The sequence below is a fragment of the Pleurodeles waltl genome, chromosome 10 (assembly GCF_031143425.1).
Source record: "Pleurodeles waltl isolate 20211129_DDA chromosome 10, aPleWal1.hap1.20221129, whole genome shotgun sequence".
Taxonomy (NCBI): domain Eukaryota; kingdom Metazoa; phylum Chordata; class Amphibia; order Caudata; family Salamandridae; genus Pleurodeles; species Pleurodeles waltl.
In genome coordinates this window covers 305,961,300-305,973,736 of record NC_090449.1, presented here as the reverse complement: position 1 = coordinate 305,973,736, position 12,437 = coordinate 305,961,300, and the positions used below count along the sequence as shown (strand labels likewise).

Below are 12,437 nucleotides of genomic sequence, written 5' to 3'. Positions count from 1 at the left end.
CTGCATGTTTCCTTGGGGGTCCAATTTCTTGGCAGGGTGGAGGGCGTCTTCCCTGAGCAAAACAGTGGGTGACACAGTCTACGCCCGACTTGTGCCATACTTCTACAACTCACAAACACCTTCAGTTAACCAGCCGTTGGTCGCGCATGCGTGGAGTACTATGGTCTCGGCGGCCATTCCCATCATCAGGCAGATTATACGAATGTTCTTTCGAAAAGAGAATTGTGATTTTGCTTGGCTCCTTGTTCGGGCCATGGTTCTCCTATGGCTTGAAAGGGCCAGGGTTCTCTAGGAGACGTAAACTGCAAATATTAAAAGGGCATGCGAACACAAAGCACGACTTAGTACCCCAGAGCACTTTACAGGGAACAATTAGCCCGTAGTAAAAACTCGATTTTTCAGTGAAGTGCTGAATGAGACTGTCAGTGCGCTCCGTCGTTTATAAACCCACACATCAAAATGCATACCCTCCTCCCATTTTGGGAGTACCGAGTTTGCTTTTCTTTTTGAAATGACCTTTCAGTGCTGCCGTAGCTGCAGCATTGGTTGCTACAGTAACGGAAGTAGGCTTTGGTAGGCCCAAGTCTTTGCTCTCCGCCGTGGTTCTAGTGGCCGCGCTCCTCACAGTAGCTGATTCTTGCTGCTTCCCTTGCTGAGCCTATAGCACAATGTCATTTCGGGATCTTCGAAGTAAGCGCGTCTTGGCCTCATTCGCTCAAAATGTTTTAATTTAGTCGGTGGGTTGTTTCGTGTCAGTGATGTAGCTGTCTCCGGGTGTCGCTGTAATGGGAATGAAGGTTGATCTCGGCAAGTGTGTGATGGTGTACCACACTAGACCCAGGGGTGCAGAGACGTTTTTAAGCATGAGCAAAGTGGGCTCTGGGCCAGGGCCCCACCTTTCCAGGAGAACCCCCGACAGAGCCAGCTCTGTTCTGCACACGATCTTGCCTTGATGACCTTAAATAATTCTTAAACTGATTGATTTAAAAAGCCTTTTCCTTTATTTTAAATGTGGGTGATGGGTAAAAGTCTATTACAGACATTTTGCACAGAACAATATTCTGTTTATGTTCCTTCAACATCTAGAAAAAAGTGTCTTTTAGATCAAAACAGGACCTCACATATGAGAAATGGGAGAGTGTCACAGAGATTATGTGCAGTAATGTTAGGGAGCTGCTGCTGCTGTGTTATAATGTTGGAACAAACACGACTGTCCCTGAATATTAGATGTAAACACACTTAGAATTTGGAGGAATGTGCCTGTACAGTCAGTGACCTGTCCAAAGAGGGCATGAAAAACTGAAATTGTATCATACATTTAAAGCTGTTCTCTACAGGGGCACCCAAAATACGTTTGGCCCACAGTCCCCAAAATCCTTAAGATGTCCCTGCAGAGGTGAAGTCTTATACTACGTAACACCCCACTTTTTTTGGCATCTCTTAATTCAGGAGGGATTTGCACAACTTTAACCATTTAATTTTGAGGATGTGGTGCTTTGCTGCTATTTAACGCTGGTTACCAACAGCAAACAACTAAGCATCGTTATTTATGGATTAGGTTACTGCAGATATTCATTCTAACAAGTCCCAGACATTTGTTTAAAAACATTCTCACAATTTGGAAAACCTACAGACGATTTACAAAAAAGCAAAGTTCTTTTCATGTGTGTGATTTTATTTATTTGTCTTTTATTGTTTTTATCAAGCAATAGGACTTTAACTGGGTTGGGTCCTGCTGGTCTCAAACCAGGTTGTAATTAAACCAGCTTTGAAACAGTTCTCTATCGGGCCCTATATTTATGTCTTAACTCAAGGGCATAAACACTGATTAGTTTCTCAACTATTACTGTAAAAACCCTTAAGGTATCCCATGTCAGCAATGTAATCCCTGCTTACATTCTACATCTTGCATTCCCTTACCGTATGTTGTTTTTTTGTAGTTTTTTCATCATGCAACACATGACTCTTGTATAGCACATACTTTGATCTGAGTTGCCTCCAACTGCCTGAGTTCAGGTGGCTGGTGGGTGTTTATGGTGATGCACAATTGAGAGCTGTGAAGTTGATGCTGAAGTCAGTGTGAGTTTCTCACAGTGCTTGTCAGTGGGCCTTAAAGGCTTGCAGACAACATACACATCCATTCCTTGGCTTCTATACTGCGTGATGGTCGCATATGTGGCAGTTTCAATTGTGGAAAAGTGTGACCTATGCAGATGGAGATTTCAGAAAGAGCTGGAGAATAAAACGGTTAACGTATCTAACAGATTAAGCAACTGTAGAATAAAGTGGTGTGAAGTGGAGATCGGGAGTCTCTGGGACACTCCAAAGGATCCTACCCCTTCCACAGGCCTTAGTAATGTTTTATCACATTCTAACATTGTCAATATTAATTATTCACAACAAAAATTGTTGCTATTCATTTATCTAATACAACTAACAAGCTTTGGCAAAGCCAATAGATCTTGCTTATCTTAGGTTTACGTTTGGTTGGGTGTTGACATTTCAGGATACAGTAACAGAAAATTCATAGTGAGGCACCGAAGTACTGCCAAGGTGGTATGCTGTGTGAAGCACAGGATTTTTGTTAACATTTTTTAAGCCTAGCACTTTCAGACTGTTTCTGCTTATATTGCTCTTATGCTCCTAAAACATTATTTCTAGTTTCTAAGGGGTCTTGCCTACTTGTACCTTTCCACATGGTCATTTTATCATGAATATGCAACTTCTGTTATCACACATTTTGTGTATTGTTTCAGAGGAGGACTCTCTCCTATAGATGGATGAAAGATTCTGGGACCTTCAATAATATTTTCACAGTGCATGCAGTGCGAATGTGGATAATAGCCCACCTTTTGTTTGGCTAGTAGCACCTGTTCCCTAGGATATCATGCACCTTTTTTTATGATCATCTCTTTGATATTTCTGTTGTGTTCCATGTCCACCATAGGCTTATTTTGGATTAAGTGAATGAGCTCAGTCTACATTTGAATTAATTTACAATGTTTTTGAACACTGCTCAAAATGTTCTGCTTTGTTATAATTATCTGGTAACATAGCTAGGCTTGTTTGTCCATCTCGTTGTTTTTGTCTCAGTTCTTCACAGTCACCCGCTTCCATAACCTTGTTGAATGTTTCTTCTGAGTAACTACGTTATCATAAGCTACGCTGTCATTTTGTCTTCTTGCATCTGATACTTATCTGGTTCAGATACGTTTTATGTTATGAAAGAGTGTTGAGTGTAACTTTTCCCTAAATTGTTTCTTGTGGAACCAAGTAATCACAATATTCATTGTCTTCAAACTAACTTTTATTCATTCCTTCTAATTCTATTTGTTGAGGGCCAGAACTGACCAATGAATATTTAGTTCACTAATCATGTCATTATATGATTTGCAACATTTCCAGTTGAACAAGATCAGCCAACACGTTTCGCCCTTTTAACAGCTGGCTCTCCGTTCTTTTTTTTTCAAGGCTGTGATTTCAAATTAAACAGATAGTCCACAACGGTTTTATTTTTTATAATCTGAGTGTGAAATCACCACTGTGAGCCCAAGAACAGCCACAAAACCCAAGTAAGTTTCACCATGTGTTCCCCTAAGCACCTGTGTATTTTAATATAAAGCAGTGATTAAGAAGACCATTATTCCACATCCTATTATTTGAGAAAACACAAGGACATTAGGTTTTTGTGACTGGAAGGAGGAACATGACGGTCAGCTAACGAGCTGCCGTGAACTCCCGTCGGACGATGTGACGCCGAAACCGCGCGTCTTGCATTGTGAGCAGACCTTCCCTCGGTCTCTGCTCGGGAAAGCAGCAGAGGTTTCTTCCCGTCGGATCCACGTTTGTTTGTCCCCCCTGGCCCCCCCCCGGGCGACGGCCTGAAGGATAAAGGGGCGAGGGTGAGGAGTTTCCTCATCTCGCCTTCGCGCTCCGGTTTGGGAGTCTGGGCGCGTGAGACTCGGGAAAGCTGCGGTAGCTTTCACTGCCGGATCCGCATGTGTTTGTGCCCCCGGCCCCCACCCGGGCGACGGCTTGAACGACAGGGAGGCGAGGGTGAGGATTCTCTCCTCTCACCTTCGTGCAACGGATTGGGAGCCCGGGAGCGTGAGCTTCGGATCTCCCGTTTCAGCGTTTCTTGAGGGAAGCCCCTGGAGCTGCGCTAACGGAGCAAGGAGCAGCAAAGACGGTGACAGGGTATTTCTGGTGGAGTGGGGGGGTGCCTGGGTGACTAGTCCTATGATTTTTGCTTGACTATAGCTTGTCTCCAGCAGGCAGAGACTGTTATCATTATCGTTGCTGCCCTCCCAGGAGTATTGGGGAGCTTAAAGAAAACATTTATATCTGTGAAAGTGCTGCCTATTGCAACAATAACCAGATGCAAGAGCCTTCTACTAGAAGTTTGTATTAGAGGAACTCCAAGCCTAAATATTGAGTTTTACAGCTGCGTATTCGCTAGGGATTGCTACGTTTCAGCGCTTGTCATTTTATAATCACAAATTCTGTGCAAAACTTGTTGCTTTATACAGAAGGGTAGTGAGACTCAGAGGGACGCCAAAACTCAAAACGCTTTTGTATTTATGGTGCTTTGCCGTTTCCTGGAAGGACTGAGAGTGTAAATTGTTGTTTCAATTGACAGCTCCTCAGGTTTAAGGGTCTTGAGAAAGGAGGTGGGACATCGCTTAGATAGGTTCCCTGTCGGGTGGGGGTACTTGGCCCTCCACTTCTTGTGCTGTTTTTCCCCTGGATTTCTAGGCGTTAAAAAGAGAAAAAAGGGGCAAGAAGAATACTTTTGGTTATTGCGCTTTGTTAATTTCATTCCTCCTCTCTACTGTGTTTTCCTTTTTCCGACTTTTGTCGGGAAAACTAGGGAGGAAAAACGGCGAACAAGAAGGGGGGGTCATTATCTACGGAGAGGGGTGGCGGGGTGCCTTGGAAGCGGGCCCTAAACTCCAGTATTTGGGCAGAAGCGGTAAAGGGTGTGCGACGTGGGAGATCTTATACCTCCCGCTGCTCTCTCCGTGGGAGCCTCCCGGAGTCCCCGGGGAGCTACACCAGATCCAACTTAAGTGGGACGGGGGCAAGAAAGGAGTGTGAGAGTATTGGAACCCCGCAGTGCATGTCATTAATCAAGCGACGCCCCAGGGGTGCCCGGGCAGAAGTCAACGATGTGATTGTGGCCAGGAAAAGTAAGCCTGGTACCCGTGGTACAAATGCTAATCTTCGGACTCAGGTCTCTGGAACTATAACAACAGGTATAACGGACTTAGATCCTAAAATCTATGGTGAAGGGCCACCCCACACAACACTATTAGTGGATCATCCTTTACCCCTCCGGGAAGAGAGTCAAATTGAGATCCAGGGGAGGAGTGATTCGTTGATCACAAGGTACTTCCAGACCGCAATTCCTCCACCACAGGATATGGCAAATGTTAAACCGGCCTTAGACAAGCTAGAGGCTTCTAAGCTAGTTGAAGGTGGTTCAGTTGTCGGCCCAGCACAAGAATTGTTAGATATGGAACAAGCTACAGTGAGAGAGGGCCCTTTAAAGATACTACCCTTGCCGGAAGTTGATGGTAATTTTTCCAGTGGATCAATAACGCATGACTTGGATGTACAGGCTCTGCTAATTTCTCTCACCAAAGAAATTAGAGGGAAATTCGAAATTTCAGAAACTAATCAAACTAGGATTCGGGAAGCCTGTGAGGTCTTGGAAAGTAAAATCAACCTGTTATCAGACCGGCTGGGGAAACTAGAGGCTGTGGTGGAGGCCCACGAGGAACGAGTGTTAGCTCAAGCTAAGGACATTTCACAATTGAAACGGGGAGAAAAGATGTTGCAGGACAGATTGGAAATGTTGGAAAATAATATGAGGAGAAACAATATAAGGCTCTTGGGAGTTCCAGAGGGGTTGGAAGGGGAAAATATTAAGAGCTATGTGATTTCGCTGATTAGGGATGTCCTCCCCAGTATGGTAGGGGTCAATCTGGAGGATGACATTCAGAGAGTCCATCGTGATCCTTTCAAGAAAAATCCAGGAAGGAAAAACCCCAGGAGGATTTTGATAAATTTCAACACATACTCTATTAAGGAAAGAATCTTGTCCGAAGCTCTCAAGGTTGGGGCTTTTCCCAAAGGGGAATGGTCTCTTAGGATAAGATCTGATGTGTCTAAGGCAACGTTAGATAGGCAGTGGGAGCTGGGAAGTTTTATGCGTGAGCTCCGTGAGCTAGGGGCGACGGTCCAACTAAGGTTCCCGGCAGCTCTCCGTATAATGTGGAAGAATAAAATGTACAATATGAGAGATCCTGGGGAGGTCAGTATATTTATAGAGCAGATTAAGGCGTCTCAATAAGATCTAGTGGGAAGCCCCCGTCCGGCGTGGGGTTCGAATATAGGATAACAGGATGGTTATCCCAGTAGAAAAAGGGAGGGTTCCTCTGGGGGGGGAATGGGGTTTGGGGGGCACGTTGGTGGTGGTGGTGGGTGTAGGGGTGGGTGACACGGGGAGTCTGGGTTTGTTTTGGGTTTGGTGGGTTGAAAGGGATAAAATAAGAAAGTCCTCATATGTTGCTAATATAGGTCGGGGGGTTGCTGTTCTCCCTTTGTTTTCCTTCTCGCTATGAATGAGCATGCAGGGTATTGAAAAGTTGAGATTTATCTCATGGAATGTGAATGGGTTAAGGGTGTCTGGTAGGAGGAGGAAGATCTTTGAGTACTTACGTTTGGTTGAAGAGGAGATTATTATATTGCAGGAAACCCATCTTCACCAAACTGAATGGGAGACCTGGCTTAAACAGCTGAATTGGGTTGCGTTTAGCGTATGCTCTTCTCAAACTAGTACAATAAAAGGTGTGGCAGTTTTGATTAAGAAACCCATGAGGTTCAGGGTAGGAATAGTACATGCTGATCCTAGAGGGAGGTGGGTAGTGGTAGAGCTGTGTGTAGGTGGTCATTGGATTACAGTGTCGGGTTACTACGGGCCGAATATTGACGACCCATCGCCATTTCAAGACTTATTTAATATTCTACTCTCAGCTAGGTACCCAGTGGTGTTGGGTGGGGATTTTAATATACTGCTAGACCCTGTACAGGATAAGTCAACCCCTAGGGGTACGGTTAATTCACCTAAAACAAGGGCAGTAGTGAAGCAAGCAATGCAGGATTTAGGCTTGGTAGATGTCTGGCACTGGAGAAGGGGTGAAGGAGATAGATATACATTCCACAATAAAAAATATGGGCATAGATCTAGAATAGATTTTTTTTTAATTCATAAAAGTTTATGCCCGGAGGTAAGAAGGGTAGCTCACAACACAGCACACTTGTCAGACCATTCTGCAGTAATACTACATTTAGATATTAGGGTGAGTAACAGGACAATTAGGAGCACGATCAATCGTGCTCTATTTTTAGACGACGCATCAGTAGAAGTGTTAAAAAAAGATACTAGAGAATTTTTCCAGTTGAATCAAGGAACAGCAAGTTTGGGGTGTGTTTGGGATGCGTTCAAGGCTTTTATAAGAGGGAGGCTAGTTAACCTTGCAGCTTATAAGTATCGTGAAGAGAGGGAAAAGTTGGGAAACATGGAGTTGTCATTGAAAACCTTGCAGGTTGCAAGGTATAATGCGCAGTTAGAAGGGAAAACGGATTTAGTAATGGAGCTGTCTTGTCAAGAGGAAAAGGTCCGGTCTAATCTAGATGCTTTTTTGGAAAACCGCTGTAGGTTAAAATGGGAAAGTAGTCAATATGCTCATTTTGATTATGGAGAAGGCTGCAGTAAACTGTTAGCGTGGAAGGTTAAGTCAGACTTTTCCAAAAGGCACATTTTATCAGTCAAATTAGAGCCTGCGAATCAGGTCTGTACGGAGCAAGAGGAGATTGAGGGGGCATTCGTATCTTTCTTTCATGAGATATATTCAGAAAGTTCGGTTAACTTAGAAGAGCCGGTAAGAGAATTCTTAGATAATGTAGATCTTCCAGTTTTAGAGGAGTCGAAGAGGCTCCTACTGAATGATAAGTTAAATGAGGCTGAGTTGGCGGAAGGTCTAAAGGCACTAAAAAAAGGTAAGGCAGCGGGGCCAGATAGTCTCCCTAACGAATTATATAGGGCTTTGGGGGAGGAACTTATCCCTTTTTTATTAGAGTTATTCAACTCTATGTTGATAGAAGGGACCCAAATTCCCAATTCCTGGAGAGAGGCGACAATTTGCTTATTGCTAAAGCCGGGTAAGAATTCCACGTCTTGTTCCTCCTATAGGCCCATCTCTTTGCTGAATGTAGACTCTAAACTTTATTCAGGACTTTTAGCCAAGAGACTGGGGAGAGTTGCTGGCAATCTAATCCATTCGGACCAAAAGGGCTTTATGAAGGGGAGGCAGCTTCACGAGATAACTCACGAATTATTTGCTGCAATTGATTTGGCGGTTCACGAGAAGGCGCCTCTGGCGATCTTGTCTTTTGATGCGGCCAAGGCCTTTGACCGTGTTAATTGGTTGTTTCTAAAGGTGGTTCTGGAAAAAGCGGGCTTGGGAATCCCTTTTATCAGGGCAATAGGAGAACTGTATAGATGTCCTCTAGCGAGAATTCTGGTAAATGGCCATTTAACACAAGAATTTAGGATTTGGCGAGGTACGAGACAGGGATGCCCCCTATCTCCTTTGCTTTTTAATTTATACATTGAACCCTTGGCAACTTTACTCCGGTCTTCTAAAGAGATTATCCCATTTCGAACTGGGGGATGGGAAAAAAAACTGGCTTTATACGCAGATGATTTGATGATATATACGAGTGATGTTAGCTCTACTCTACCTAAGGTCACTGCTTTGATGGAACAATTTGGAAGACTTTCTGGGTACAGCATAAATGCAGAAAAGACAGAAATAATGTGTTGGAATTTGATGTATGCTTCCCCTTTAGTTAAACAAGAGATCAGATATTTGGGTATTCGGTTAACAGCTGCTTTTAACGAGGTAGCTAAATTGAACTTTGATATAGTATATAGGGAAACCAAAAAACTGTTAAAAGCGTGGGCTGCTCTTCCTCTTACGATAATTGGGAGATCTAATATTTTGAAGATGTGTATCCTTCCAAAATTTACTTTTTTGTTCAACACTATCCCATTAGAGTTTGAGAAGAGTTGGTTTAAAAAACTACAAGGGGAGTTATCCTCATTTGTATGGGCTTCCAAGGGAGTTAGGATTGCTTGGAAGAAGTTGAGTAGAAAAAGGGAATGGGGAGGTATTGCGTCTCCAGACCTTTTTAAGTACTATTTGGCTTTTCACCTAAAAAATATTAGAGTTTTATTGAATAAAAGGACTGAGCACGATTCAGTCTGGGGAGCATTAACGGCTCACCTTGAAGAAGGAGCAGATCACTTTTTATATAAATTTGGACACCCCAGTTACTTCAAGAAAGTTCGCTTGAAACTCCCCAGACATGCATGTAAAGTTTGGATGCATTTTCGGAGGGCGTTAGAGATACCTTATTTTTGTAGCTCAGCTCCCATTTGGGATTCGCCTGGCACTCCGGAATGCCTCATAGACAAACTATCAACTCCTTTGAGAACAAGTGGGGTGGAAAGATGGGGCCAATTGATGGAAGGAGATGAAGTGTTAAGCTGGGGCGCATTCCAGGAAGGTACTGGCAGGACAGTTTCTAGATTTAAGTATCTTCAAATATCTAGTTGGGTAAAGTCCCGTCGAATTGGGGAAATAGGGAGGAGTATATGGGAAGGGAAGCTAAATCAGGGAGCTATCAACAAAGAGGTTGCATTGTGGTACCATGCTCTGTTAGAATCATCAGATGATAGCGCTTCCCTCCCCTTGTCGAAGTGGGGAGCAACTTTCCCAACTTTAGATGTTAAAACACTGTGGCAAAAGTCTTGTTCAATACTGTGGCTTACTACTAGTCCTGCAGGGCTGAAGAAAAATCATTTGTTCACACTCCATAGGGTTTACTGGACTCCGGCCAAATTAACAGCTATTGGGAAATCTCAGAAAAATTGTCCAAGGTGCGGGGATGATAAGGCGGATGATATCCATATGTTTTGGCATTGCACTAAGTTGTTGAATTATTGGGGGGACATAGAGAGTATTTTTAAAGTAATTTTTAATGTAAACTTAGTTGTAAATCCAGCATTGGTGGTGTTTGGGGTGTGGGACCAGGATACAAATTATCAGAAATTGTCAGTTCAGCAAGAGCATTTGCTGTTCATATTAATTCTTCTAGCTAGGCGAGAAATTTGTCGTAAATGGATTGATCCTCTGCCTCCTCGGGTGTTGGATTGGCAGATAGCTGTAAATCGAATCTGTACTTTGGAACAATGGGGCCCCTTGTCTAGAAAAGATAATTTTTGGTTATATTAGGAAAATGTGTATCAATAACATATTATTTTTTTTTTGTTGTGTCATATAAACTTCGTATACTTAAAAAAAAAAAAAAAAAAAATAATTTAAAGTCCAATGATTAAGATCTTCCCCTCGTTCTCTGGAGGTGCTGCTTTGGCTACGATTGAAAGTGATAACTTTTGATCAATGACTCCCGTACGAGAAAGTACAATCAGTAGATTAGAGGGGATGATCTACTGAGGTTTGGTGGCATGTTGTCGTTTGTTGTGTCATTGCCTTTTTTTACTTAACCAAAGCACGGGGGATGAATATGAGGACAAAAAAAAAAAAAAAAAAAAAAAGGACATTAGGTTTACAATTATAATCCCTATGGCACTTTACCATTAGTGCATTGGCATGCTCTTATATAATTGATAGCTATATTTGTTCTTTTTAGATCATGCATTTCTACTCAGATGGACCTATTTTTAAAAGGATGTAATTTTTGTCAATATTTTATATATATTTACCTCAGTTGATTGTAGGAGTCCAAATACTAACCCTCATTAACAAATGCACTACCTCTGATGGATGCAGTATATTGTTAAAATCCTATTATTTTATATAGATCATTGTCATTTTTGTATCTTTTTTTTATGCATCATTATCATTTTTTAAACATTTTTGGGAATATATTCAATATATTGATAAATGGGCATGGGTCATCTAATGTTTGCAGTGTTGCATGTCATATTACAGACTATCAGCCACTAGAAATTCGGACCCGACCTTCTGCTCGTTTTGCTCGTACAGCTTAAAAAAAAAATTACAGGCCATTTTTCACTCAAAGAAGCTATTAGCATGGCTTGTTACCTGGATAATCCTAGGGTTAATACTGCAATCTGATCTCTGCTGTTCGTCCGATAGCCGTTAGTCCCATTCTCAGTCGGCTTAATGGTATTTCCAGTTGTCGCCCTTTTGTCTTCATAGAAAGACGGGGGTCATCTTCCATGGAAACTACCATCATTGTGATGGTATCTGCCATGTTTTCATGGTAAATTCATCTAATATTAACCTTTGGTCTAATCGAATTCTGTTTAGTGAGTTCCTGCAAGTGTTAAGTTGAAGCATATTATCCCACATCCATTATTTTATATATAAATATATGTATATATATATATATATATATATACACCAAGTATTGAGTCAGAACAGTCTCGGGCGTGCACCCTGCTGCCGGTGACAGAGGAGACCACCTTCAAAGTAATTTTGTATCTAAGAGGAGAATCACTGCACTCCAAGAAATCCCAATGTTGTGCCTTTATTTGAAACAATCAGCAGCTACCAACGCCTTTCAACTTTTTATGAGTCTTGCTCACGGTTTGTGAGTCCTACTACTATTACCTTTAAATAGTAACATTCCCTCCTGCTAATAATGATGCACTCTGGCTGTGGTAGTTTAAAAGTATAACCAAACGTGATAAAAATAAAAATATAACATTCAATATTTTACAGGATGGATATGTTATAAACACCAAATGTAAAGTTATTACATAAACTAGCAAGTTGGCAAGATTGGTTTGTTAATATAATACTTCAAGTGTGCCCTACTGTAATGATGTCCTTCAATTATTTTATCCGATCTAACTGGAAAAGAGGTTTTGTACATCCAACTGAATTTTTCAAAAGAAAAACAGTTCTTTGCTTTATATTTCAAGTTAATACTGGCTAAGTACCACATAACATTCAAGATGCTGTAATTAGCATTAGGAAAAGGAAAAATAAATTATATTGTTTATACCACCTCATTATGACCAAAGTATAAGCTAAGTGCCTTGTGGTTGGTTACTTAAATTTGTCAAAAACTATGCAGGTATAAAAGCTAGATAAAGTTATTAGTGCCATTGACCCAATATTATTTAAACTTATTAAATCTATGTATAATAACCTAAAGATCTCAAAACCTGTTAATAGCTCGTCAAACCCATTTTTTAAAATATATTTCCCTAATCATATTATTTTGCCTATTTATAAATGTAGAAAAAGTTCCTCGTCCATGTTCAACCCATACGGTATCTTAGTTCGAATAATGTCCTGTTACCACCATCTTCA

General features: G+C 41.7%; 1 protein-coding gene across 3 annotated transcripts in view; it reads left to right on the top strand.

Moving 5' to 3' along the window:
- Positions 1-557: 557 nt before the first annotated feature.
- Positions 558-12,437, top strand: part of CLUAP1 (clusterin associated protein 1) — an 851,865-nt gene continuing 839,985 nt past the window's right edge. For 2 of the 3 annotated variants that reach the window (XM_069210479.1, XM_069210475.1), the window contains exon 1: positions 558-690. In XM_069210479.1, the coding sequence (XP_069066580.1) occupies positions 669-690 (22 nt within the window). In that variant the 5' untranslated portion in view covers positions 558-668. Of the gene's footprint in view, positions 691-3,493; positions 3,573-12,437 lie in introns of those variants that run through there. The other variant, XM_069210478.1, reaches the window with a different exon arrangement.